The 25,491-nt window shown below is 31.3% G+C and overlaps 3 protein-coding genes and 1 long non-coding RNA gene across 7 annotated transcripts; 1 reads left to right on the top strand and 3 right to left on the bottom strand.

Annotated features, from left to right (window-relative positions):
• Positions 1–219: 219 nt before the first annotated feature.
• Positions 220–5,696, bottom strand: LOC108473296 (uncharacterized). The gene is made up of 3 exons (XR_001869725.2): positions 5,484–5,696; positions 393–568; positions 220–311 (listed from the first exon to the last, which is right to left on the bottom strand). It is a non-coding gene; the product is annotated as an uncharacterized LOC108473296 (long non-coding RNA).
• A 3,632-nt stretch (positions 5,697–9,328) lies between these two features.
• LOC108472959 (uncharacterized) lies at positions 9,329–16,045 on the bottom strand. 2 transcript variants are annotated; one of them, XM_017774525.2, is made up of 9 exons: positions 15,812–16,045; positions 14,459–14,927; positions 14,335–14,382; positions 13,647–13,676; positions 12,744–13,044; positions 12,047–12,312; positions 11,635–11,664; positions 10,875–10,904; positions 9,329–10,337 (listed from the first exon to the last, which is right to left on the bottom strand). In XM_017774525.2, exons 2-9 carry the CDS (start codon positions 14,900–14,902, stop codon positions 9,630–9,632), a joined length of 1,857 nt encoding a protein of 618 aa, XP_017630014.1. In that variant the 5' UTR covers positions 14,903–14,927; positions 15,812–16,045; the 3' UTR covers positions 9,329–9,629. The 2 variants fall into 2 exon arrangements, with proteins under 2 accessions (XP_017630014.1, XP_017630013.1); XM_017774524.2 differs by having other exon boundaries at positions 14,459–14,940; positions 15,812–16,042.
• Positions 16,046–17,674: 1,629 nt separating this feature from the next.
• On the top strand, positions 17,675–23,043 carry LOC108472960 (cell division protein FtsZ homolog 2-2, chloroplastic-like). 2 transcript variants are annotated; one of them, XM_017774528.2, is made up of 8 exons: positions 17,675–17,956; positions 18,289–18,999; positions 19,657–19,956; positions 20,653–20,743; positions 21,010–21,134; positions 21,412–21,504; positions 22,496–22,561; positions 22,632–23,043. In XM_017774528.2, exons 2-8 carry the CDS (start codon positions 18,379–18,381, stop codon positions 22,758–22,760), a joined length of 1,425 nt encoding a protein of 474 aa, XP_017630017.1. In that variant the 5' UTR covers positions 17,675–17,956; positions 18,289–18,378; the 3' UTR covers positions 22,761–23,043. The 2 variants fall into 2 exon arrangements, with proteins under 2 accessions (XP_017630017.1, XP_017630018.1); XM_017774529.2 differs by having other exon boundaries at positions 17,750–17,956; positions 22,521–22,561.
• LOC128284055 (uncharacterized) lies at positions 22,873–24,990 on the bottom strand. 2 transcript variants are annotated; one of them, XM_053021545.1, is made up of 4 exons: positions 24,772–24,990; positions 24,100–24,159; positions 23,756–23,823; positions 22,873–23,523 (listed from the first exon to the last, which is right to left on the bottom strand). In XM_053021545.1, exons 1-4 carry the CDS (start codon positions 24,790–24,792, stop codon positions 23,301–23,303), a joined length of 372 nt encoding a protein of 123 aa, XP_052877505.1. In that variant the 5' UTR covers positions 24,793–24,990; the 3' UTR covers positions 22,873–23,300. The 2 variants fall into 2 exon arrangements, 1 of the variants encoding a protein (XP_052877505.1); XR_008274360.1 differs by lacking the exons at positions 23,756–23,823; positions 24,772–24,990 and having other exon boundaries at positions 24,100–24,273.
• Positions 24,991–25,491: the final 501 nt, after the last annotated feature.

Raw genomic sequence — 25,491 nt, 5'->3', positions numbered from 1 at the left:
ATAATCAATTTAAATTATTTATTAGATAAAATGATAATAATTTTAATTTTAATTTTTATTATATAACCAATGTTTAAAACGAATAAAATCATCGATTTTCTTCCATATGCTCCATTCTTCCTTTGCCTTCTAAAAATTCTAAGTTCATTCTCCATTCTTGACAGAGCTAAAAGCTTGAACTTCAAGCATTTTTCCTTCATATTTTACCCGGTATAATACGTTCTTCTTTGGTGCTCTGTTTGAAATTCTTACTTTACCTGGTTAAAGTGTGTTGAAACTCCAACATAGATAGCAGAATTTGGCCGCCAAATCTGAAAAAAATAACAGATTGATAAAAAAACTTTAAGGATAAAATGGTAAAATAATAATGAAAGTTCAACCAGTGAGCTTACTGCTGCTGAAAGCTTCAGTTGATTTTTGGGATAGCAGTGTGGTGAGAATTGATTTTGGTTGCACTGAAACACTCAACCAAACAGCTTCCCAGTGAGGTTGGGAGTCTAACTGCACCTCACTGGCTTTAAACGGTGAACCAAAGGAAGCCTTAGACGATGCAAAGTGACTCTGCAAACTGGTTAGAACAAAACAACAGCTTTAAAATGAACACAGCAGCAGCAAAGCAGTAAGTTGCTATCTCAATTTACTTCATTCATTTTCCCTCAGTTTCTGTACATTTATTGATTTGGTTTTTGCTGAATTTATAATTTCATATTTATTATTGTAAGTTTTGTTAATTTATGATTTTCATTTCCTTTCTTTGAAAGAACATTTCTGTTGCCGTTCACTTGCTTACTTGTTTCTATTTTTGTCCTGAATTAGCAAAAACTTTGATTGTTTTAGATTCAGAAATTTGATATGAGTTGAAATATTGTGATCAGCAGGCTTCTGAATATCGTTATGTTACCTACACCTGCAGCATCAAATAATGCTAACGGACAATCATCACCAGATAATAATCAGGTGAATCCGTCAAGGTCAGTGTTGACTGGACGAAAGAAAAGAAATCGGGAAGCTATAGGAGAAGGCATCAAGAAACCGAGTCAGTTGCAGCTAAGCCGTAAATCACCAAATGTACGGGAAGAGAGTTTGGAAGTGCTTATTATGGTGAAACGTGTAGAGCAAAGTGGGAAAAACTTAACCGACCAAATCAACAGAAGGATGACTAGAGTAAATTCTCTTAATTCAACCTAGTCATTCATATTCAATTTACATTTTTGTTATTTATTATATATAGATAATAAATCTCACTGGAGCAAAAAACCATGAGAAAGATTCTCTATCTGTTCCTTTTCACACTTGTTTTGTGTGTATTTGGTGACATGAAGGTGAAGGAAAAACATTGGGATCAGCTACGTAATTATCCCGAAGTTTCAGCAACCGTCAGGTAAATCGAAGAGAAATGGCCACTGCTATCTACTCTCCGAAAAATAAAGGAGAATATGAAGGAAATCCTAGCCGAGTTCAAGGCAGGCGGTTTAATGGAAGTTGACGCAAAGCAGAAATTGCTCGAAGTACAAAAGGAGCTGAATCATGTAGATCAACAACTACAGGTGTGCTAATGTTTACAAATCTAATTACTGAGTAAATGTCCAATTTAACTTGGTTTTTCTTGAGTTGAACAGACCAAACAACCTTGATTGGATGTTCGTTAATAATATAGTATGCACAGTAACAGCATCATTATTTCTTGGAACATTTACCATTTACAAATCACATATATGTCCGTCCTCGTGCACCAGACATGTTTTTAGACATAAAAAAGCCATAAACTATTTTATTTGGGTTTGGATTTAAGCGTTAGATATGGATTGATATCCAATATAAGTATGTTAAATTTTTTTAAAATTTTTCTCATGTAATTATATTTAAAATTGTGTCGATACATTACTCATTTTTAAATCTCATCACAGTATAATGTCTTTACTCATACATTACATTTTTTTTTGTAGATTTAGTAAAAAGTCATTGTTCGAGTGTCGCATTTGGGAACACCTCTGACTTTATTATGTTTAATTATTTTTCAAAATTTTTCATATATTTCAAGAAATCTCAAATGTCTTATTCCAAACCAATTTTCAAACATGTATCAAACACTAATGTTTCAAACAAAATGAAGAGTTTGAATAACATATATTTCAATGTGATCAGACCAGAAAATCTAATGTTTGGTATTCTCTCCCATGGTCATTTGCATTAAAATCGATATATACAGTGTTATTTTCTAAGCTTTGAAGATACTATATATGGTTGAAGCTATACACTTGGTATATGTGTATATATGATAAGGGTGAACAGTAACAATTCCTCCAAATAGCGTTTGAAAACTTGAATTTCAAAAATAGTATAATATATAAATGTAATTATTTTTATTTTAAAATATGATTTTATTAAATGGTTGTTTAAAAATGAATATAAAATTTCATGTATATTTTTCAAATACAAAATCTCATATTAAATCTTAGTTAATTTTACATAAGTAACAACATTATGACAATTTATATAATAAATGAAATCCAAAATTTCAAAATTCATGTTTTTAAAAGATAACACTAATATTATCATATCTTTTTGATTTGTTTTTCATGTTTGTTGTTTTAGCTTTATTCTGCGGTGCCATGTATGAAAGAAATTACTCCAAATAATGAAAGTTTGGAAAATCAGGACAATGATAACGGTTTCCATGGCTTACCATTGGAGAACACTATTACCTTCGAAAACCTTCAACAGTGTGAGAGTGAGATGTTTGAAACACAATATAGAGCGGAGGGACTACCATTTTTGCTCAATGATAATCAGATGGGAGAATTGGTTTTGGGTAACTTTTCAGAAGTCGGAGGACAATGTACTGAAATGAATAATGTTACTATTCCTGTTGATCAAGACCACGGAAGTTTACTGGCTAGGGAGATCTTGAAGTATAATTATAGTTCCTGGCAATTCGGACTTTTTAACAAAGACAACAACAGTGTGGAAGTTGCACACTTCCATGGCTTACAAGAAGCATTGGACAAAACTCGCTGTGGGGAAACACCAGACTACCTCAAACGTATCGCGACCCAAATCAAAGTGTATCGTGGAAAAGCTACTAAGTTTGGCCATAAAAATATTGAAGTTCTGGTTTGTGCGGCAATCAAAGAGATGGAAGACTGGCGTACACCTAAGGATTCCGGCTATAACCAGTTGAAAAAGTGGGCCGCGACACTCAATATGGGAAAGGAACAAGATTTTGAAGTGAAATGTGCTGATAACATGTTGAAGAATATTTGTCTTGCCTGTTATGCTTACTCAATGATTTATGGAGGACAATGTATTGAAACGAATGATGTTACTATTCCTGTTGATCAAGACCACGGAAGTTTACTGGCTAGGGAGATTTTGAAGTGTAATTATAGTTCCTGGCTATCCGGACTTTTTAACAAAGACAACAACAGTGTGGAAGTTGCACACTTCCATGGCTTACAAGAAGCATTGGACAAAACTCGCTGTGGGGAAACACCAGACTACCTCAAACGTATCGCGACCCAAATCGAAGTGTGTCGTGGAAAAGCTACTAAGTTTGGCCATAAAAATATTGAAGTTCTGGTTTGTGCGACAATCAAAGAGATGGAAGACTGGTGTACACCTAAGGATACTGGCTATAACCCGATGAAAAAGTGGGCCGCGACACTCAATATGGGTAAGGAACAAGATTTTGAAGTGAAATTTGCTGATGACATGTTGAACAATATTTGTCTTGTCTGTTTTGCTTACTCAATGATTTATGGAGAGGATGGTTCAGTTCATAAGGTTGCGAGTGGAAGGGTGCGATGCTCATATGGTATTTGGTATTTAAACTCAGTGAATGGTTTGGGTATTTCAACTCGGTGAATTTGTATGGTTATTTTTCTATATTTGGTTTGTCTTTGAACTCATATGTTTTAGTATTTGGTGTTTGAACTTGTATGTTTTGATATTTGGTATTTGAATTTAGTTAAAGAACTCGGGGTTTTTATGGTTATATTTCTATAATTGGTTTTATTATAAGAACTCAGTGAATGGTTTTGGTATTCGAATTCAGTGAGTTTGTATTGAGCCAGGAATGTTATCTTTTATATGAATTTTAATGAATTGGTATGTTTTATGTTTGTGTTATTTCCTTTATCTGGTTTAGGTTAGAAAATTTGAATGGTTGATTATAAAATTTATCATTTCCATTGGATCTGTAAGCATTGATAGCATGTTTGATCTTGGATTGTAACATTTGCTTTCCGGCACAATCGGTCAATATTTTGTCACAGAATTTATGGTGAAAGGTTTATAAACAACAACAAAATTAGATAATAATAAAAAACTAAATTACATAATAAATAAATGTTGAATGTGAGGTTTTTCAAAATCAAGATTAATTAAATTGACACAATGTATAAATATTGTGGGGTTAAAATTGCTATTATGTTAATTTTAAACATTGTCACCAAAAAGATAAAATTGAATAAGTAAATGATCATTTTGTAAATTTTCATAATTAAGTGATAAAAAAAAAGAAATTTACTAATAGTCTGGTGACAATGTTGTAACTTTTTATAGTTGTCTGGCAAAAAAGAACTACTAATAGTTGGATATATAACTACTAGTGTAATTTACCTAATTTCAAAATTCAAAAAGCACAGGACTAAACCATTTGAAAAGTCAAGAATTAAAATTGATGAAATTAAAGCATAGAGACTAAAGGCATATTTTTTACAAAGTACAAGGACTAATAACAAAGCTTTCACAAAGTCATAGTCGGATAACTACTAGTTTAGTCCAAATGTATATATGATGTGAAAAAAAAAATGTATCCTCTTTTAATTAGACAGGACCATAAATGATATAGTGAAAAAAGCTGGTAAAATAATTTCTTGAAGAAAAGTCCTCATTTATTTTTAAATTTTGGAGAGTTAATATAGATAAAAATAATTTTAGTTCAAATCTAATATAGCTTTGATTTTAAAAATGTTAACCATTTAAAAAAATCGATTAAACTTCCAAATTTAAAAACTAAAACCAATTTTAAAAATAATAGATAAAAACATTTATGTTGAAAATAAATCTAAAAAATATTTGAAATATTCAAACAACAGATTTAAAACTCAGATCAAACATAAAAGAAAACAAAATCAAAACAAGATATGAATTAGTAATACAGTAGTACTCACTATCACAGAACTCAGATCAAACTCAGATCATCACTATCACAGAACTCATGTCAAACTCAGATCAAAAGAAATTATTGAGCCGAAACCTATCAAAAAAACACTGAGGAGTTTTCCGAACTCAGAACAAAAATAGAAAAAACCGAGAAAGTCAACGCGTATATAGAACTTACAAAACTATATGAAAACAAAAATTTCCTCGTGTAACTAAAGAAAAAGAAACCAGCGTTATTAAAGGAAACCTGTATATATATATATATATATATATATATATATATGCAAAATCAAAGTAAGATATGATCATGAACTTACAAGTAGAGAACAGAAGAGAAGCGCCGCCTGTATCGGATCGTTAAACCGGAAGAAATGAAGGCATCATTTGTGGTGTGAGTTCATTATAAAGAGAAAAAAAATCTCTAGATGGTTTTCATCGACAAATACTCGAGCTTGCTAGAGTGAGATTGAGTGTGGCTGAACCAGTTTAAAGAACTGAATTAAATTAAACCAGACGATTTAAGCAATTTTGGTGGTGTTAAAATTGTAAGGATAAACTATGTAAAGTTGACCCAATTTTGGTTTTTTTCTTTTTTAGGTACCTCAACTATGAAAAATTATAAAATTGTCACCTAACTATTAGTAATTTGTTTTTGTCAATTAACTATAAAAAGTTACAAAATAGTCATCCAACAATTCAATTTTATCTTTTTGGTCACCAGTTGGTAGGGGTGTAAACGAAAAACTGATATTAGCAAGCTACTTGAGTTCGACTAAAAAAAAATTCAAACTTGATTTGGTAATTTTCGAACAGCTCAAGATATTGATCAAACTAAATTTGAACTTAATAATACTTCACTCAAATGACTAGTGAGCCTTATTAAACTTTTTATTTTTTATATTATTAAATTATGTATATATTATTTCCCTTAATATATATTATTAACATTAAGATTAATTATTGAACCGAGCTCAAGTTCAAGTTCAAGCATGAGTACAAAAATTGGTAATCGAGCTCGAGCTCGAGAAGCTCGATTATATCTTAAGCAAAGCTTAAGCTTAAAAATAGATGTTCGATCAAGCTTGAGTCGAGTATCGAGCTTTGAATTTCAAGTTTAGCTTGAGCTTGACAGTATTTGGAATCAGCTCAATTATTTCGTTACCAGTTAGCTAACGTAAAAATGGAAACACCCAAAAATACAATTATGGCTGGGAGACAAAAAAGATAAAATTTAATAATTGATTAATCAGTTTGTAACTTTTCAGAGTTGGGTGACAAAAAAGAAGAAGAAAAACTATAGTTGGGTGATTACTAAAGTAGTTTACCCAAATTTCAAAATTCAAAAAGTATCGAGATTAAAATTTATCAATTGGAAAATTTAGGGACTAACCTGATCAAATTAAAGTAGAGTAAATTACACTAATAGTTATCCAATTATTAGTAAATTTCATTTTTAGTCACCCAATTATGAGAAGTTGCACAATGATTACCCAACTATTAGTAAATTTCTTTTCTGATCACTAGCGAGCTAATAGTGACATCTTTTAAAATTAACATGACAATTTTAGCTCTCAATATTTCTAAATTAAGTCAATTTAGTCTTGCTTTTAAAAAATTTAACGCTCAACATTTACTCATTGTGCAATTTTATCCTTTTATAATAGTTATTTTTCTTTGTGATATTGAAGGTTAATTTTAAAAGTACAAGAAAAGATGAAAATTATTATCTTAGACTTTTGGGTGTTTCTTTTTGTATATTTTCAAACATATTTAGTTGATAAATTTGTTTTTTAACTTTTAAGTGAAAGAGTTATAAAGAATCACAAAACTACATAAAAAAAAACTAAATTACACAATGAGTAAATGTTGAATGTGAGATTTTTCAAAATCAATACTAAATTGACACAATGTATAAATATTGAGAGTTAAAATTGCTATTATGTCAATTTTAAACGTTGTCACCAAAAATATAAAATTGAATAAGTGAATGACCATTTTGTAAATTTTCATAATTAGGTGATAAAAAAAGAAATTTACTAATTGTCAAATAACAATATTGTAACTTTTTATAGTTGTCCGCAAAAAAAAAAACTATTAATAGTTGGATAACTATTAGTGTAGTTTACCTAATTTCAAAATTCAAAAAGCATAAGGCTAACCCATTTGAAATGTCGAGAATTAAAATTGATGAAATTAAAGTATAGAGACTAAAGTCATAATTTGAAAAGTCAAATAACAGAACTTTTACAAAGTCATAGTTGGATAACTATTAATTTAGTCCAAATGTACATATGATATGGAAAAAGAATTATGTGTCCTCTTTTAATTGGATTGGACCATGAATGATATGATGAAAAAGATCATAAAATAATTTCTCAAAGAAAAGACTCTTAATTTATTTTTAAGTTTTGGAGAATTCATATAGATAAAAATAATGTTTAGTTCAAATCTAACATAGCTTTGATTTTAAAAAATGTTAACCATTTAAAAAAATCGATTAAACTTTCAAATTTTAAAAATTAAAACCAATTTTTAAAAATAATAGATAAAAACATTTATGTTAGAAAAAATCTAAAAAATATTTTAAAAATTTATTTAAACACTAAATAAATAAATAAATTTTCACATTCATGATGTATTTTAATATATTTATATTATGATAGGTTAAGTTGATTAATGATCGAACTGATCGAATTAAATTTGATTCAGTTATATCGATTATTTAACTCTAATTGAGCTGAGTCGAAATTTGTATATTATGATGGGTTAAGTTGGCTTAATAAAAAAAATCAATCGATTATTTTGATTTCGATTTAGTGGGGTGGAGCAGGTTGATTGGTTTCGACCTCGATTTAATTGATTTGTCAATCGATTCTCGTTTTTTGAATCCTAAAACCAAACCAATAAAAAACTCAATTATTTTATATCAATTTTCAATTATTTAAAATATATTTAGTTTTTAAATATATTACTGTATAAACACTAAACTCAACTCAAAAAATTTGAATTGATTAACTCAAAAAACCGACCAAATCAATATCGGTTCAGTTTGGTCTATTTTTTTAATTAAAAACGAGGAATTGCTTTTTTTTTATTTTAAAGTTAATTAAATCGGTTCAAGAAAAAAATAACCCATTAAACTAATTGCTCTTTCCAACTTCCAGCTTTCATCCATTGTTTCATGTTAGTCTTTCGAAGGAATAAGAATGGTCACAGGGTTGAGAAATGATTGGCAACCATTTGTTTATAATTCTTACGTGCAAGACAAACGAATATTGAAGAACAACAATCAGGCAGTAAACTCAGGTCGAATCTTGTACTTGAAAACAGGGACGAAGTCGAAAAATCTTTTAAAGGTAAAAATTATATTATAATTTTTACGATAGTAAAATGTAATTTTATTATTTAAATAATTTTTATTTTTATAATTTTTAAAAGATTAAATAAAAATTTTATTGTTTTTAGGGAGACCATAGTATAATTTTACTTTTTAGTATAATTTTACTTTTAGGGAGATCATAGTATAATTTTACTTGTACTAATTTGAGTAGCCTATCAAATTTTTATCATTTTAGGAGGATCAAAGTGTAATTTTACCTTTACTAGTTTAAAACTTTAAAAATTTAAAGAACATAAATGAAAATTTTTCTATTTTAAGGAAGCTAGGCCCTGCCAGCCCCCTAGCTATGCCCGTGATTTGAGGTCTTTGTACACGAGGTAGATTACATTTTGTCTTATTTACTTAAAAAATAAGTAAATTAATCTATATACGTTAAATTAAAAATTAATTAGCCATTCTGTTAAAAAATTCATTCATTTTTACTATTAAAAATTAGTCACTATAAGTTAATATGAGGTACACTTGACACATTACGTGTAATTGTCTGCTTATTCCATCGTTATGTCAGTTTTTAATAATAAAAATGAATAGTTTTTTTTATAGAAATGACTAATTTACTCTTTGATCTAACTTATAAGGACTAATTTCCTAATTTTTCGAGTAAAAATCACCGAGACACATTTACCCCAAATAGCAAAAGAGGTTTAGGAGTTGGTTGAAACAAGGATGGAAGCTCTGTGACAAAATATTTACCCATTGTGGGGTGACGAGCATGAAAGCCAGAACGCATATGTTACGATCCAAGATCAAACATGCTATCAATGCTTGGAAATGATAAATTTTATAATCAACCATTCAAAATTTCTAATCTAAACCAAGATAAAAGAAATAACACACCTAAAACATACCAATTCATTAAACAACATACCTGACACAATACAAACTCACTGAGTTCGAACACAAAAACCAATCGCTGAGTTCAAATAATATAACAAAATATCGAGATATAACCGTAGAAACCCCAAGTTCTTTAACTGAGTTCAACCAAATACCAAACCATATGAGTTGAAATACCAAATACCAAAACGATTCCCCGAGTTTAAATACACTGAGCATATGAGCATCACACCCTTCCATTCGCAAACTCATGAGCTGAACCATCCTCTCCAAAAACCATTGAGTAAGCATAACAGGCAAGAGAAATATTCATCAACTTTTCATCAGCAAATTTCACTTCAAAATCTTGTTCCTTACCCATATTGAGAGTTGCGGCCCACTTTTTCAACTGGTTACAGCCGGAATCCTTAGGTGTACGCCAGTCTTCCATCTCTTTGATTGCGGCACAAACCAGAACTTCAATATTTTTATGGCCAAACTTAGTAGCTTCTCCACGATCCACTTCAATTAGGGTCACGATATGTTTGAGGTAGTCTGGTGTTTCCCCATAGCGAGTTTTGTCCAATGCTTGTTGTAAGCCATGGAAGTGTGCAACTTCCACACTGTTGTTGTCTTTGTTAAAAAGTCCGGAATGCCAGGAACTATAATTACACTTCAAAATCTCCCTAGCCAGCAAACCTCCGTGGTCTTGATCAACAGGAATAGTAACATTATTCATTTCAGTACCTTGTACTCCAGCTTCTGAAACCCCATCTCTTTTGTTGCTTCCACTGAGCATTAAGTTCATCTGATTATCACTGTGCGACAATGGTGGTGCGTTCGTGTTGTATTGTGCTTCAGACGCCTCACTCTCACCCTGTTGAAGCATTGTTGACGAACTTTCATGACCATCAGTTGCAGCAACTTCTTTCATACTTGGCACTGCAGAATAAAACTAAAACAACAAAATGGAAAACAAGTCAAATTTTCAAATCCCATTTACTACATTAATTGTCAGGAAATTGTTGTGTATATGATTATATAGAAATCAACTGAGATTCAATGTGTGATTATGTACTTCGAAAAAAAACATGAAATTTTAGATTAATTACTAAACAACCATCCGATAAATTCAAATTATGGATTTGAGAAATAATTAAATTTATACTAGTGTGAAGAAACTCCATACTTAAAACATAAATGTTATTTAAAATAACATTCAATAAATAATAATAATAAGTAAAATAAATTGAGTAAATATTATTGGTTTTTATTGATTTAGCGGTAAAATTAATATTTTATTGATTCTAATAGCATAGGATCAAATCCAAACACATTCATATTTTTGGTGGTTTTTCTAAAGTAAAAAATTAAAATACCCTCAAATAATAAAACTTAATTTAATTTTAAAAAAACATTTTGTAATTTCTCTAATTGAGTAGTATCATATATATATATATATATATATATATATATATACACATATACATACCTCTTTTCCTAGAGTCTCCGGGCTGAATTCCTGAAATTTAAGAGAAATATAAACAAATTATCAAGATGTAAAAAGTCTAAGAATGACTTCAGACATTGAGACCTGGAAAACAGAAAGGAAAAAAAAAAATATGAATCTTGTTTCCTTAAGTTCTCAGCTTGAACCATTTATAGTATTTTCAAAGCTTAGAAAGTTTCAACACTATGTAATGTTTCCTAAATATTAGGTTTTATAGGCTCCAGCTTTTCATTTTGCTTTTAAGTGTCCGTCTTTGCACATGTTTGGACCCTTATTCCTGTTAGACATATACCCACACCTGACACTCATACCTAGATCCAACTAACATAGATGAAAATGGCTTTTCGCTAAGTCTAAGAAAAATTCTAGTACACGAGGAAAGACATTATACTTAAAATTTCAGAGAATAAATATGGAAAACAAGTCAAAATTTCAGAGATCAATAATATTAGTGCTACCTTTTTAAAACATGAATTTTGAAGCTTTGTATTTCATTTGTTGTGTATATGATTGTGTAAAAATCAACTGAGACTTAATGTGCGATTTTATACTTTAAAAATATAAAAACATAGAAATTTTAAACCCATCACTAAACAACCATTTAATAAAATCATATTATAAATTTCAGAAATAATTACATTTATATATTACACTATTTTTGTAATTCAAGTTTTTAAATGCTATTTGGAGAAATTGTTACCGTGCACGACCTACCAATATCATATATACACATATACCATACCTTGATTTTTGGAGTCTCCTCATTGTATCCCTGAAATTTAAGAAAAACATAAACAAATGATGAAGATGTAAAAAAAAAAAAAAAAAAGAGATATACAGATACAGAACAAATTAATCAGGAAAGAGATGCAATATTTTTCTTTCCAAGTTTGTAACTTCAGTCATATATGGTATTTTCAAAGCTTAGGAAGTATCGTTTTCAATGCAAACGACCAGGGGAGAGAATACCAAAACATTAGGTTTTATGGTCTAATCTTATTGAAATCTATGTCACTTGAACACTTCATTTTGCTTGAAGCATCAGTGTTCGATACATGTTCAAACATTGGTTTGGAATATGACCCTTTGACATTTCTCGAAATATATGAAAAATTTAGAAAAATAATTGAACATATCAAGGTTTGAGGTTTCACCAAAATAAGCTCTTCTGAAAAATCTTCTCCCAAATTTGATGATTCACCGATTGCCAGGGGCCGGCACTGTTTCTTGATGCCTTTTCCTTTAGCTTTATGATTTCTTTTCTTTCCTCCGGTCAACATCGAGCTTGAGCAATTCACTTGTATATCATTGGGCGGCAATGGTTGTCCATTAGCACCATTTGGTGCTCCAGGTGTAGGTATCATAATGATATTCCCATTGTCGCAGTGAGACCAATTCGGTTCCACCATCTTGAACGGATCTGAAAATGTTTAACTCAAATCAAATTTCTGAATCTAAAACAATCTAAGTTTTTCCTAATGACAAGCAAGCAAGTGTGAGAATCTAAAACAAGATAGCCGAGAGCCAAAGGAAAATGTGATTTAAGCAGGGAGATAAGGAGAGAAACAAACTATTGATTTTCTTAATAGAGATAAAGAGGGAGAAGCTGTATAAGATAGCTGCTCTATGTTTAACCTTCAAAAACTGAATTTCAGAAAATAATTTATGCAACCAGTCCAACAATTAAGAATGCCGCATAACAAAATTTTAGAAGGTATCCAAGCATGCTATTAACACTCAGCATAGCAGTTAGATATGAGAATTTATAAACATCACGCTGTAACTTCTCCCAAATCAACAAACTTCTGCGGTTGTTGATCAATAGGAATAAAACATTATTAATTTCAGTACCTTTCCCCATCTCCCTATCTCTTTTGTTGCTTCCATTGAGCATTAAGTTCATCTGATTATCACTGTGTGACAATGGTGGTGCATTCTTGTTGTATTGTGCTTCAGACGCCTCACCCCCACCCTGTTGAAACATTCCATTGGTAATAGTGTTCCCCAATTGTATACCATGGAGACCTTTGTCGTCGTCATAAATTTGGAAATCCAAATCACTAAAAGTAGGTGGTAATGCTTCAAGAGATGGCAAATGTGCATGATCATAAGTTGCAGCAACTTCTTTCATACAAGGCACTGCAGAATAAAGCTAAAACAGAAAACATGGGAAACAAATCAAAATTATGATAATATTAGTACTACCTTTTCAAAACATGGATTTTGAAGTTTCAGATTCCATTTACTACATAAATTGTCATAAAGTTGTTGTGCATAAGATTATGTAGAAATCAACTGAGATTCAATGTGTGATTGTGTACTTGAAAAATAAAAAAGAAATATGAAATTTTAAATTCATTACTAAACAACCATTCTATAAATTCATATTATGGATTTGAGAAATAATTAATTTATATTTGTGTGTAGAAACTTCTTACTTAAAACACAAATGTTAGTTTAAAATAATATACAATAAATAACGAAACGTGTAGATATTAAAATGGAAAAAAGTAAATTAATTTGTGAGTAAATATTATTGGTTTTTATTAATTTAGCGGTAAAATTAATATTTTATTGATTCTAATAGCATAGGATCAAATCCAACCACATTCATATATTTTGTTGTTTTTTGAAGTATAAAACTAAAATATTCTCGAATAATATTACTTATTTTAATTACAAAAGACAATTCCGTAATTTCTCTATTTGAGTAGTATCATATATATATATACACACACACACACATATACATACCTCTTTTTCTAGAGTCTCCGTGCTGAATTCCTGAAATTAAGAAAAATATAAACAAATGATCAAAGATGTAAACAAGGGCAAGTCTAAGAATGACGTCAGACATTGAGACTTGAAAAACAAGAAAGAAAAGAAATATGCATTTTGTTTCCTTAAAGTTTCAACACAAAGTATTGTTTTCAATGCAAATGGTCATAGGAGAGATTCCTAAATATTAGGTTTTACTGGCTCCAGCTCTTCATTTTGCTTTTCAGTGTTCGTGTTTGACATATGTTTGGACAGGCCTTGGAGGTTTCTTGAAATACATGAAAAACTTATTGAAAGTTGAAGTTATTCCTGTTAGACATGTACCCACACCCGACACTCATACCTAAATCCAACTAACATAGTTGAAAATGGGCTTTTCACTAGGTCTAAGAAAAAGTCTAGTGCATGAGAAAAGACATTATATTGTGATTTATAAATGAGTAGTGCATATACCATCTAAGCTTCTTCCAAAATTCAGAAAACTTAAAAAAAGTTTAAAATACTAGTGTTGGACACAACCACAAACCGGTATCTGAAAATGGCTTTTTGCTATGTCTAAAAGCAAGTATCTATTGGATCATGACAGACATTGTAATTATAATAATGTAATTTGCAAATGAGAAATGTTTAGTTGCTTAATATCAATGATAAGAAATCTGCGTACCTCATTATTAAGGAAGATTCCATAAAGCTTTCTTGTTTTTTCATGGACCTGAAAAACCGAGTTAGATTAGAGATTTATATCAAGAAATCAAACTTAGTAATTAGATTAGTAAGAGCTGGCATGCCTCTGATTGTTGCCGGCGTACCCCTGATTGTTGTCCGCGTACCTCTGATAGTTGTTGTTTGCATTCCCCCAAGTCCATTTCTACTTGGAGCAGTTCCTTCCTAGCCTCTAGTTCTGGCAAATTCGGGATAATTTTGATGTTTTCCTTTATAATTTTGAGTTTAGATTCCATTGACTTTAGCTTTTCAATTTGCTCGGGCAAGCCATTAGCTTCTAGAAGCACCCTTGTAAGAGACTGTACGGCTACTAATTGTCTCAAGGCTCGATTCCTTAAAAGACCCACACCGTACCTCACATTTTCCACCTCCAACATATTAACCTTTCTATTCTTGCCTGTGATAGATATTGAGCTCGACGAGTTCACCTGGTTAACGTCAGCCGGAAAAAATGGTTGGTTCGCACCATATTGTGCTCCAAATGTCCGTTGAAGGTCTCCCATATCCATACCAGAAAGCCAACTGTTGCTGAGGCTGAGAGGAAAATCTTTAAAAATGGTAGTAAAAACTGTCAACATAGTTCATCTTGAACGGATAAAGGGAAATCTAAAACAATCAAAAACACCAACTAGTTTTCCCAATTCAGATAAAAAATAAAAATAACAAGGAAGTCAGCGACAACGGATACAATAAGAAAAATTCTCGTAATTAAAGAAACCAGCATTAAAAAGAAACTACACAGAATCAAAGAAATTAGTGATTCAGTAGCACTCACTAGTAGAGAATTCAGATCAGAATAAATCATTGAACCAAAAAAAGTAAAAAAGCACAAACTAGTTTTCCCATCTCAGAACAAAAATATCCAAGCAACAGACATAAAACTGACAAAAAAAAAAATGAAATTTTGGATCAAGTAATTAAAGAAACCTGCATTAAAGGGAAACTATACAAAACCAAAGTAATCAGTGATTCAATTGCACTCATTGGTACAGAACTCAGACCAGAAGAAATCTTTGAACTGAAAACAGTCAAAAAGAACTAACTAGTTTTCCCAATTCAGAACAAAAAATTCAAACAACAGACATAAAACTGACAAAAAGAAAAAAGAAATGGAATTTTGCTCAAGTAATTAAAAAGAAAACAGTATGCAAAATCAAAGCAAATACGATCATGAATTAGTAATTCAGTAATACTCACTAGAACAGAACTCAAATCAAAAGAAATTTTTGAGCTGAAACCTAGCAAAAACACTAACGAGTTTTCCGAAAACAGAACAATAAATAGAAAAAAACCCGACAATTTCCTCATGTAACTAAATAAAAAGAAACCAGCATTATTGAAGGAACTTAGATATATATATATATATATATATATGTGTGTGTGTGCAAAATCAAAGTAAGATATAATCATGAACTCACAAGTAGAAAATAGAAGAGAAGCCTCGCTTGTATCGAAGCGTTAAGCGGCAAGAAATGAAGGAATGATCTGTTGTGAGAGTACATATAAAGAAGAAAAAAACTCGAGCAGATTTTCATCGGCAAATTCTCGAGCTTGCTACAGTGAGAGCGGGTGAGCGAGTGTGGCTGAGCCAGCAAAGAAAATTAAATTTAACCAGACGATTTAAGCTACTGTTTAGTTTGGTTAAAATTTTAAGGATAAATTGCGTAGAGTTGACCCTAATTTTTCTATTCCTTTTTATCACCTCAATGGAATTTGTAAAATTCCTTTTTTCTTTTTCAATAAAATATTACAAAATAGTAATATAATAATTCAGATTTATCTTTTTGGTCATCAGTTGAGGGTTGTAAATGAAACATTAGTGTTTGCAAACTACTCTAGTTTAACTCGAAAAAATTCAAACTCAATTCGATAATTTTTAAGCAGCTTGAGCTATCGATTCAAATGATTCGTGAGCTTTATCAAGCTTTTTGTATTTTTATATTATTGTATTATGTATATATACTTTTGTCCTTAATATATATTATTAACCTTAAGTTTAATTACTAAACTGAGCTCAAGTTCAAGTTCAAGCACGAGTACAAAAATTGGTAATCGAGCTTGAGCTCTATAATATCTTGAGACGAGATCAAGTTAAAAAATAGATGTTTAACCAAGCTCGAGCTGAGTATCGAGCTCTAAATTTTAAGTTGAGCTCAAGCTTCATAGTATTGGAGCTCAACTCAATTACCCGTTGGCTAATGTAGAAGTAGGGACACCCAAAACTACTATATATATATATATATATATGGGTGACAAAAAAAAGTTTAGTGACAATTTTGTAATTTTTTATAGTTCGATGACAAAAAATCATAATAAGCGACTATGTAGTTTACCCAAATTTTAAAAATAAAAATTCCATAATTAAAATTGATCAATTGAAAATTTTGGACTAAAATTGATCAAATTATAATATAGTAAACTACACAAGTAGTCATCCAATTATTAGTAAATTTCTTTTTAATTACCTAATTATGAAAAATTATAAAATAATTACTCAACTATTAATAAATACTTTTTATCACCAACAAGCTACGGTGGCCTCTTTTAAAATTGGCATAACAATTTTAACTCTTAACATTTATAAATTAAGTTAATTTAGTGTTAGTTCTAAAGAATTTACTGCTCAACATTTAGTCAATGTGTAATTTTGTCTTTTTTATAGTTTTTTTATATTGAAGATTAAATTTAAAAAATTGAGAAAAGGCAAAACTATTATCTTTCACTTTTGGGTGTTCTCATTTTTTTATATTTTTCAATCAAATTGATAGATTAATTTTTTAATTGTTTAGGTTAAGCGGTAATAAAGAAAAGCAAAATTGCAAAAAAAAAGAGACTAAATTACACAATAAGTAAATGTTGAATGTTAAGTTTTTTAAAATGAAGATTAAATTGACATAATGTATAAATATTAACGATTAAATTATTATTATGTCAATTTTAAAAGCTGCCACTAGTCAAAATGTCAAATTGTGACAAAAAGAACTAAATTTGAATAAATAGATAATCATTTTGTAACTTTTATAATTAAATAATAAAAAGAAATAGTTGAATGAGCATGTTGTAGCCTTTTAAGTTATATGACCAAAAAAAGTACTAATTGTTGGATAACTACTACTGTAGTTCACGCAATTTCAATTCAAAAAGTCAAGGATTAAAATTGATGAAATTAAAGTATAGAGACTAAAGTCATCATTTTTACAAAGTACAAGGACTAATAACAGAATTTAATCAAAACTTTAAAGGGCCAGAAATTCACACCCAGGCTTAAACCCTGGTACTATTCCTAAATCTCATAAATTCAGTTTTCTTGAGTTTCTTTTTTATTTTCCGAAATACAACTTTATTTATTTTTATTTTTTTACTTTATTTATTTTTATCAACTACAACCTGACAAAGGAATTTCACCGGAGCTAAAGCCAAAAAGAGCTTCAATTTAAGCCCTGAAATATAAAAATTACAAAATAAAATTATATAAATATAAAAGAAAAACCCCTTTCCCCTTTCTCCCATTTCCAGTGGTAACTTCGTTTTTTCTATTATCTTGGACTTTGCATCTCTTTCAGGTATTTTCCTTTTCTTTTCCTCTTTCTCTTTTAAGACCCAGATTCCATTTTTTTTTCTAATTTCTATTTGCATTTCATGTAATTTATACATTTTTTTTAATTTTCTTGTTCTGGGTTTTAGCTGCAATTTTTTATAAGCTCTTTTTGCTCTTCAATTTACAGAAGTATAGCCTTTTTAGAATTTATCTTTGGGTTTGAGGTTTATTTTTTTATTTTAAGTTTGTAGTTTTAAGCTGATACTGCTAAGTGAGTTACAATTTGAGCTAATGGGTCTTTTTTTATTATGAATCTTTTTGAATATAGTTGTTTCTTTTATTCTATGTTTTATGCAGGCACTGAAAGAGGACTTGACTGTGAAAAATTGAACTTCAAGCTATTTAGGACTCTTTAAATTTTCTAGTTTGTGTCATAGTGCTGGGAAAATGGCGAATGCTATATCGATATCGCCATATTTTAGACCTTCAGATACGAGATCAATGGGGGTACTTAATGTTCTTGGTGGGAGAATATTAATGGAGAATCCTTTAGGGAAACTTAGATGCGGGTCTTCGAGTCCGAGCCAAAGGTCTAATATGCCTCATTTTAGATGTTCCAACAACTCCCATAGCGTTAGTCCATATCAAAATAAGGACCCTTTTCTGAATATGCACCCAGAAGTTTCGATGCTTAGAGGTGAAGGGAATCCTATAGTAACAAACCCAAGAAAGGATAGCTCTAGTCCCGAGAGCTTAGGGGGCATGACGGGTTCAAGTAATTATAATGAGGCTAAGATCAAAGTCATTGGTGTTGGAGGCGGTGGGTCAAATGCTGTTAACCGTATGATAGAGAGTGCTTTGAAGGGTGTAGAGTTCTGGATTGTTAACACTGATATTCAAGCCATGAAATTGTCACCTGTCTTTCCTGAGCACCGTTTGCAAATTGGTCAGGAGCTAACTCGGGGTCTTGGTGCTGGTGGAAACCCAGAGATTGGTATGAATGCTGCCAAAGAAAGCAAGGAGTCAATAGAATCAGCTCTTTATGGTGCTGATATGGTTTTTGTTACTGTAAGTCTGCATCCTTATCATTTAGTTAGAATTTTAATTATTACTTGTACTGTTACAGTCTGATTTCATGAGTGGTTTCAATTTAAATTACCTCTTTTCTTAGGCTTTTAAAGAACTTACCATGAACTAGACCCCACTATGAAACTGGTCAAGAATATGTGTCAATGAAAATGTTTCAAGCTTCTTATTTATGGTGAATATTCATTGATCATATGGTAAATAAAACTAATCTTTCTACTTATATGCAATTTCTTGTTTCATGGAACTTATTCAATTGACTGAAATCTTAATGAAAGTCATGTCTTATCTCTGCAACTGCAAACTGTTATTACATGCTAAGCATCGGATGTATGTTTATAGCCATATAAGTTAGCATTGTTTTATCTAATCATACCATTTCCTGGAATTTGATTCGTCTCGTATTTTGATGGTCCTTGAACTAATTTAATCCATGATTCATTCTTGCTTCTGATACTTTCATTCTTTAAATTGCCATTGGAAAATCCTTTTGTTCTGGTACTATTGCATGTGGCGTTTTCATAGATTGATATTTGCTGAGCTAAAAATTATGATGAACACATAACATCTTGTTGTTCTTTTGTCTTCTAGTGTCTTTCTTTAACATTTTTAGTTAGGACTTAAAGCTTGCATTTGCAGGCCGGAATGGGCGGAGGAACTGGTACTGGTGGAGCTCCCGTAATAGCAGGGGTGGCAAAGTCCATGGGTATATTAACTATTGGTATTGTCACTACTCCTTTTTCTTTCGAGGGAAGAAGGAGGGCCGTTCAAGCACAGGAAGGCATTGCAGCTCTGAGAGAAAACGTTGACACACTAATTGTTATCCCGAACGACAAGTTGTTGACTGCAGTTTCACCGTCTACTCCAGTAACAGAAGCATTTAATCTGGCTGATGATATTCTTCGTCAAGGTGTTCGTGGAATTTCAGATATAATTACGGTATGGAATGCTTCAAGAAACTATTAAAAACCTCCTAATCTAACTATATAGTTTCGTGATAGAGATGAAACCCAAATTTTTAGATGAAAGCAACATAAATGTAATGCCATTTCTTCCTTTCTCCTGACATGGTGCTTGAAAATCAAGACTGTCCTTCCATTTTTGTTGATGATCATATAGGATCGTTCTTATGATATATTACAATCAATTAGTGGAAAATTAGTGCACCTCCAAATTTGCGGCTAAATTTGTTTTAATTTAGTTACTGCCCTAGTTTATTAGATGGCGAGGATGAATTAGTAGTTTGGTGCTGATTTTTCCATAGGCTTTGGGGGGTTATACTTGTAGCGTGCACTTTTTGATGAAATATCTCGCGCTCTTTTTTCCAGTAAATAATTACTATGATTCGTTATCAAGCTCTTTATTCTAAGGTTACCGAAATCTTCCGGTGTCTATATGTTATCACAACACAGCGGTAGTAAGTGTCTTTGTGTGTTATTTACTCATTGGTAATGCTAAATGTATTGATTCCCGAGTTCTAGAATGGAATCTCGGAGCCTGTAAAGTTCAGTATATCATCATTACTACGCATTCATATCTGTGATGTTGTGGACAGTAAATAACTTGAAGCATTATGAGCTCTGGGGGGGACTGTACTTCTGCGCTTTAATTTGGTTATGTGTTTCCTTATTGCAGATTCCGGGGCTAGTCAATGTGGATTTTGCTGATGTGCGAACTATAATGGCAAACGCAGGTTCTTCATTAATGGGGATCGGAACTGCAACTGGTAATCAAAGAGACGTTAGCATTTATATTTGAGGCTTTGACTTGGAACGCATAAAGTTTCTACCTCGTTTTTTTTTTCTCCAACAGAAATAGAAATGATTGCAGTCTGTCTATTTTCTTTCCTTATATTGGAATTAAATATTGATGTTTTTTCTCGAAATAAAGAAATTTATGCATGTCATATGGGCTTTTGATATCTTCTCATTGTTGAGAACTTGGTTCTGAAACGGTTATTATGTTCTAATTGTTTTTTTTTCTGATTTTCAGGGAAAACACGGGCAAGAGATGCTGCGCTAAATGCTATCCAGTCACCTTTGTTAGATCTTGGTATAGAAAGGGCTACTGGAATTGTTTGGAACATAACTGGTGGAAGTGATTTAACCTTGTTTGAGGTAACACGCCATCTCCGACTCTCTCGGTGTATATTATCTTGATATTGAGCGTAAAATTGTTGATTATTCGAAAATGGAGCACTTCCCTGTAGGAGAAGAGTTATTGAAGCCCGAGCGGCCCCACCATATCTGATATGTGCATTCTTGAGTAACAGACAAGTGAATAATTGGAAATAGTATAGTAATGAATACTACTTTGTCATTGAAATGTTATACATAGGAGACCTTTATTTCTCTTTTTGATATGCATGATTTGACATCTGATATTTTTGTGTAGGTTAATACTGCAGCTGAGGTTATATATGATCTTGTGGATCCAACTGCCAATTTAATATTTGGAGCAGTGATCGATCCGTCAATTAGTGGCCAAGTAAGTTAGTTTTTGTTCTAATGTTCTCGTGCCAAAGTTTAGACTCACAGTCATCCGCATACCCCTTATCCAAGGATGTTTGAACCGGACTGTTGGACTGGGAACCGGCTGGAGTACCGGTCTGGAGAAGGGCATTGAACTGGTTGGACCTAGAACCGGTACGGACCGGTTGAACCATTGGTTTTTTTGAATTTTTAATAATTTTTTAGTAGAACCAGTCAGAGCAATGAACTGGTGGCCTGACCGGTTCAATCAACGGTCCTGTTCTAAAAACATTGCCCATATCTCGATTACCATACTTTTAGTGGGCCGGGTATTTAACTGGAGTTTTAATCAACCATGTATTATAACATTCTGTGGATCGTATATTCTGAAAAGTAGGATTAATACCTTCAATAGATGGACTTCATGAATGAACTTTACCATCTAGGCTACATGTTGGTCCGATAAGAGATGGTTTTGTGTTTATATCAGTGGATGGTTCTCGTGTATCAAATTTGTGGTATGGGATAAGCATCTGAGCTTTATCTAGCAATGAGATTGGCGACGGGATCGTGTCTCTGCTTCGTATAGGCTTATTTTTGTTGTTCTTGAGTTCTTGGTATGGATAAAAATATGCCTATGTAGAATTAGGTCGAATTTAGATGAAGAACTCACATTGGTATTAATGATAACTTTTGAATTGATGATAAAAGCTTATGTTACTCGGACTCAGATGTGAGTCTTCGGTAAGGGTATGTATTTGATATAACATGCTCATTTTTTAATAAATTATTCCATATATTTAAAGAATCAAACTCCCATTCCCATGTCTGAATATAAGTAGGATATGGGTATTCAATACATATACTTTTATGGAGAATGAAGTCATTGCGATATAGCTGAAAGCCATATGGACCAGTCTTCTCTGTTGTATTTTTTCATTCACCAAAGGTCATGGTCCTCAATATGAAACATTAATTTGATGAAATCATTTTTGATCTTTATATAGGTAAGTATAACCCTAATTGCAACAGGATTTAAACGTCAAGAAGAAACCGAAGGAAGGCACCTTCAGGTATCGCGTCAACTCTCTCTTCCTCTCTCGTTCATACACCGATTTATACCAAATTCCGTTAAAAATGCAGGCAGGTCAGCTAGCACAGGGAGATACCAGTCTTGGAATCAATCGGCGACCTTCTTTCAACGAAGGCAGTTCATTTGACATCCCGGAGTTCTTGAAGAAGAAAGGACGTTCACGCTATCCGAGAGCTTAAATACTTCTCTGCATAGCGTCTCATTTCCTGCTTGGTTCCCTTGTGGTTCTCTTTTCAGTTTCTTCCGTTCTGGGCTATTAACGTGTACAGAATATAGCATGTTAGTAGTTGGTTCCATAACAACTATCTTTGTTTTCTTTCAATAAGTTGGGAGTAAATTTTCTTGAAGTTTAGGTTAGTGAATGCTTTTTAAGTGACATGTTTGAATAAAACCTAAAGTAGCTTTGTATAGAGTGAAAATTTGATGAAAAAAGCAAAGATGAGATTATTCAGTGTGATTTAATCAGTGAAATACATCATATATTCGGGTTATTTTGAATTTAGATAAGACCATTTACAGTTTTGAGTAATTCATATAAAGATTAATTTGATTCTTTTTTATTGATACCAACTAATTTATGGTCGAATAAGGAAAACATGTGTGGGAAGGGTTTTCATTAGCATTCAGCATAGGTGGCTCTTAAGTACCCTATTATTTCAGCACTCTCAAACATTTGCACCCCCAGTGTTTGGATCTTCTAAATAAGGTACCTGTAATTGTCAAACAATGAATGTCAGAAAATTTGTTATGAAAAGTAGTAATTTACCTGAAAATGTCCGGCTTTCTCGTAAAGGATACGCCATTTCTGGCTGCCTTGAGGACAACTGATAGAACATGGAAGAAGAATGGTTAGTCAGTGTCTCAGTTGCATGTCTTGGGGAACCCCTTGAAACTCGAGTGAGCAAATGAAGACCGATAATGGCACACCGATGAATCAGATCACTGCAAAAAATGATGGAAATCGAACATGACGAAATGATCACAATTCATATTGCAAACAGTTTGACTCGATATATCTAATCTTTCACAACTTCTTTTAGTGCATATGCAAATGCTAGAGACTACAATGAGGATGACGATGATCATGGTTTCACATTTGCATGGATTTTCTTTTAACCTGAAGCATTTATCGAACTAATGGCTCAAACTAGATTTGATTATTTAGACTATTTACCTGTGTTGATTGTGCAGTAACTCTAATTCAACCAGTACTTCTTGCACAATCCTACAGAACGGAGAGCCCTAAAATATAAAACTAAACATTTTAAGGTCGAAACTTGTATCTATATTCAAACTATAACAATACTTTTGTACATATGTCATTGGGAAATCATAGTTGACTCGGATTTTGAAGAAGGAATCTAAATTGCTAAACATAAATATCTTTAAAATTTGGGATTTTTAATACTTTCGCACATATATCCTTGAAAAATCATAGTTGACTCGGATTTTGGAAAAAAAATCTAAAATGCTGAACATAAATATCTTTAAAAATCAAGATTTTTATTACTTCACTACCTCGAATTCCCATATCCCAAGTGGTTTGGGAGGCAATTTTGATGAAGTGTAGGAAGTTCCCTGCAAAAAAACATAAGCAAATATATGGAGTAAAACTCAGCACAATTGCCTTAGGTATAAACAAGCATTCTCAGATTCATTCAGGTGTGAGGTGTTGGATATGGATGTAACCCAACACGAGTATGTTGTTCTTTTTCTCTCAAAATTTTTCCATGCACAGGTGTAAATGAGACAATAGATGGAGTTTAAAAAAAAAAATTTCAAACTTGATTTGACCAATTATCAAACCAAATTCGAACTTAATAATATTTAACTTAAACAATTCACAAGTGTTATTAAACTTTTCATATTTTTATATTATTAAATTACATTATTATTCTTAATATATATTATTAAGTCTACACTTAATTATCGAGCCATGCTTAATTTTGAAAACAACAATTGATAAACAAGCTCAAGTGAAATTCAAGCTTAAAAACAAATATTCAGTCGAATTCAAGTAAAGTAACAAGCTCCAAATTTGGAGTTGAGCTCAAGCTTAACAATTCTCGAACTTAATTTAACTCGATTACACTCTTATCTATACATATGAAAGATCATATTTTCATACTCATAATTTGGAAACAATATCTTTGAAATTTAACAAAATAAGAATTTCGACGTCTGTTTTACCTCTCCCAAGCGAGCAATCATGGCAATGGCTTCGATCAATGTCTACAATAACTCACCTTACCATTAAAAGGTTAATATCACATGCACTCAAACTTAAAAAAATTTTACGAGTAAACATCCTTTAACCATCAAATCAATCATTAGGATTCTTAAAATATATTTTAAAATTTAAAATTTCAACCTTATGATTTAAAAATTTGGTAACTTCATTACACTAAATTAAAATATTTTAAAATTTTACATGACAAATAAATTATCAAATAAAAATATCATATCAAGTTACTATTTCACATTTTACTTCCAAAAATAACCATTAATAAGATATAACAATTATCATTGAATAACATAAATTAAACCTATAATTTTACATAAAGTACAAAGTTAATAACCTATTATTATTAAAATTTTAAAATCCAAAATTATTAAAATTAAAATTCATCAATTTAAAAATACAAAATTTAAAACTAATCAAATTAAAGAAAAAAAATTAAAATTTTTACATAACTAACAATACTCAGTATCCTATCTAATTAACCCGACCAATTAGCTAGCTAAGCCCAAATCAGAAAACATAAAATTTTAATATATTCTTTTAATAATGAAACATGTTACAAGCTTCCAAACTTAACCTAGACTTAAGCTTCGTTTGGATGGGCGATTGACTGCGGTACGGTGCATTTAACTTACTTTTTGTCTCACGCTACAATATTGCTACAGTAT

The sequence above is a fragment of the Gossypium arboreum genome, chromosome 11 (assembly GCF_025698485.1).
Source record: "Gossypium arboreum isolate Shixiya-1 chromosome 11, ASM2569848v2, whole genome shotgun sequence".
NCBI lineage: Eukaryota > Viridiplantae > Streptophyta > Magnoliopsida > Malvales > Malvaceae > Gossypium > Gossypium arboreum.
The sequence above is the reverse complement of the archived record's forward strand: the minus strand, read 5'-3'. Positions and strand labels throughout refer to the sequence as shown.

Bases quoted from the DNA above. Each gene is read 5' to 3' on its own strand.
- LOC108472960 (XM_017774528.2), top strand. From the start codon at position 18,379: ATGGCGAATGCTATATCGATATCGCCATATTTTAGACCTTCAGATACG. The intron at 19,957-20,652 runs GTATGGAATGCT...TCCTTATTGCAG, and splicing joins GAATTTCAGATATAATTACG to ATTCCGGGGCTAGTCAATGT. The intron at 22,562-22,631 runs GTATCGCGTCAA...TTAAAAATGCAG, and splicing joins CCGAAGGAAGGCACCTTCAG to GCAGGTCAGCTAGCACAGGG.
- LOC108472959 (XM_017774525.2), bottom strand. From the start codon at position 14,902: ATGGATATGGGAGACCTTCAACGGACATTTGGAGCACAATATGGTGCG. The intron at 13,677-14,334 runs GTACGCAGATTT...TCTTAATTTCAG, and splicing joins GAATCTTCCTTAATAATGAG to GAATTCAGCACGGAGACTCT. The intron at 10,338-10,874 runs GTATGTATATGT...TTGTTGTTTTAG, and splicing joins CGGAGACTCTAGGAAAAGAG to TTTTATTCTGCAGTGCCAAG.
- LOC128284055 (XM_053021545.1), bottom strand. From the start codon at position 24,792: ATGATTGCTCGCTTGGGAGAG. The intron at 24,160-24,771 runs GTAAAACAGACG...GTTTTTTTGCAG, and splicing joins TGATTGCTCGCTTGGGAGAG to GGAACTTCCTACACTTCATC. The intron at 23,524-23,755 runs GTAAATAGTCTA...CATTTTTTGCAG, and splicing joins TTACTGCACAATCAACACAG to TGATCTGATTCATCGGTGTG.